Genomic DNA, 2,799 nt, shown 5'->3' on the forward strand with positions numbered 1-2,799 from the left:
ATAAAAAAAATAAAAAGAGGCGTGCATGGCTTAATTTGAAGAAGGGGCGTGGAGACATGGGTACGTATATTTTATTTGGGATAAATATACATGTCAGTACCTAAACTTAGCTTCAAGATCTAATTTGGTACTTAAACTTTTTTTTCGTACTTGAAATTAGTTTCTTAGTTCAAATTGGTACCTAAATTTGGCTTTTTGGTCCAAATTAGTACTTACAATTGGTTATTTATTTGAACCAATTTGAACTATGAAACCAAGTTTTGGTTCCAATTTGAACAAAGAATCCAAGCTCAAGTACTTAATTGGACAAACAAAAATTTAATTACTACATTGCAACTTGAGGCCATGTTTTGGTACATGGTTAAAAAAGAAGAAGGAAAGCTTAGGAATCAAATTAAACTTTGAAGCTAAGTTCAGCCACCAAAATGTATATTTACCTTTTATCTATTCATTGATAAATTTTGAAGTAGCTTCCTGGCATCCTGCCTTTGCCAGTTTATAGGCAATCTTGTAGAACACTGTAGAAAGCTAGAATTGCAGCCTTTGCCAAGTCGTTTCGACTCTAACAAAATCAAAGCCTCACTCCAAACAGCAATATTCAATTAAACAATCAATAAGAATAGAAAAAAGTTTCGATGAGCCTCAAACAAAAATTATAGCTTTTTTTCAATCTGATAAAATAAATGATGTCTTCGCCGGATCTATTATACTGTAATTTTTCTGTTTTTCTTTTTTCACCAAAAAGAAAATATTAATCCGAAATACATGTTGGGCATACTTTGAACTCAAGGTGGAAGAAGTGCAGCATAATATTAGTTGGATAGTATGGAATACGAATGCGTTAATACGGATGTATTCAATTTTTAAGATATTCCATATCTATTTATCGAATTATACTCAGGTATCCATATCTGAATATTTGTGGAGTATAATTTATTAAAAAAAAAAATTCAGTTATGAGTTGTGTATTCGTAATAGTCGAGAGCAGCTATAAACGGAGCAAAAGGCCTGAAATGCCAACAAAATCAGAAGCATAATTGCAGCCAACAATGTTAAAAACTGCCAGGAAGCATATACATATTGTTCAAAGAATTTCCTGGCTTTAACATTCCATCTGCAATTATGATACTTGTTAACATCTTCAATCACTTTATCCAAGAACCCGACTTTGGTCAATCTAATGGATTTATTCATCCCATTCCATAACTCAGCAGCCTCTTCATCACTCTTCAAATGGTTCACAATTATCCCATTTTCACTCAGTAGCTTCACATCTTCCTTGGTATCGATGATTCCGTTCATTAATTCAGTGTAGCGTGTGAAAACCAAAGGCCCCGATGCGTTTGATGTTTCGTATGCCACCAAATTCCTTAACACAACCTTTGTGTTAATGTCTAAGGCGACAGTCGGAAGATGGAACGTGGAAGTATCGGGGTCAAATTTAATACTGGAAATGTTCCCATTGGTGGGTATAAAACGGACTCCTGATTTACAGAGGTCCACAACGGAGGGTATGGCGATCTCCTCCGCCAGCGGGGGCTTGTTTAGGCAAGAACCGTTTTCTGGTTTTTCTTCTTCCTTGTCTTGTGAGAAGAACAAATATTCAATTAGCTGCTTCAGCATTGAAAATCCAGGGAGATTAGAGACGACTTTCCAAGGCAACGTAAGCAAGACTCTAACAGGTCTCGATAGCAGCAAAGCTTTGATGTTTCGTATTAGACCTTTCTTTATTTTCGAGACCAGATTCCATAACTCATTCGGTAGATAACTTGGAAATTGGGAATCACTTGTTTTATGGCCTTGGTCTTCTTTGTGATCTTCTGGCTCGTTTGTTTCAGACTGTTCTTCATCGACCATGGGGACGACCATGTAGTGAAGGAAGTCCAAAACATGAGCACGGTTTGAGATATCGATCTTGGGCAAGTTATCTGTGGCTTTCAAAGGGGAGAGCTCTTTAGTTAGTCCCTTTAACATCGAAGCTAACAAATCATGAGCCAGTTCCAGTGACGAGTATTGGATTTCAAGCACCTTTAGAAGGATAAACAAAGGGATTTGATTCTCAAGCATCACAATATCTCTAAGAATTGAATTGTGAGCTGATTTCCTTCCAGCATAATCGACCAAATGTGACATCCGCGATGAAACTCTGGAAAGAGTCTTCCCTTCTTCGAGACCATAGATCTGTAGAAACTCAAGCAAGAAAGAAGCATCGATGGCCATCATCCAAGCTAACGTTTCACCATTGAAATGCAGATACTTATGATAACATGCTCGAATCTGGGGTTCAAATCTCATCAAGTTGTCAACAAGAGTATTGAATTTTACACGGTGGAGATGTTTCTGGGCTCTTTTGGCTGCTGCAAGTTTGTATCTTTCCATCTCATGGAGTTCGGGACGCGAATAATGGTAAGGACCAAGAGCAACCATTTGAGGGATATATGATTCAGGATCAGTTAACATGAGGGTTTTGGGAACGTTGAAAATGGAAACGGGGACTTCCGTTTCTTCTTCGATTTCTTCAGCTAGGGAACGACGGATGTTGATAACCCACCGAAGCTCATCGAAATTTGAAGCGGAAGTGGAGATTGTTGAAGCCATTGGAGAAGATATGTTGAAAAACATGTGGATTTTGGAAGCTTTGGGAAATGAAATTGGTAGTGTTGGAGTTATGAAAATGAAGCTTTAATGGCGGTATTTAATAGAATAAAGATCATCGCCATCGATGTAAATTTATTCGGTTCCTTTAGGAAATAAAAGTTTAGAAATGCGTTTTCGCATAGAAATTTTTTTTTTTTTTAA

At 37.1% G+C, this 2,799-nt stretch overlaps 1 protein-coding gene across 1 annotated transcript; it reads right to left on the reverse strand.

The window, feature by feature from the left end:
- Positions 1-954: 954 nt before the first annotated feature.
- Positions 955-2,598, reverse strand: LOC105772336 (putative UPF0481 protein At3g02645). Its single transcript, XM_012593625.2, has one exon. The coding sequence runs from the start codon at positions 2,596-2,598 to the stop codon at positions 955-957; it is 1,644 nt and encodes a 547-aa protein (XP_012449079.2).
- Positions 2,599-2,799: the final 201 nt, after the last annotated feature.

Source organism: Gossypium raimondii, chromosome 6, assembly GCF_025698545.1.
Source record: "Gossypium raimondii isolate GPD5lz chromosome 6, ASM2569854v1, whole genome shotgun sequence".
In the NCBI taxonomy this organism is placed as follows: domain Eukaryota; kingdom Viridiplantae; phylum Streptophyta; class Magnoliopsida; order Malvales; family Malvaceae; genus Gossypium; species Gossypium raimondii.

Coding starts and splice junctions, on each gene's coding strand:
- LOC105772336 (XM_012593625.2), bottom strand. CDS start 2,598: ATGGCTTCAACAATCTCCACTTCCGCTTCAAATTTCGATGAGCTTCGG.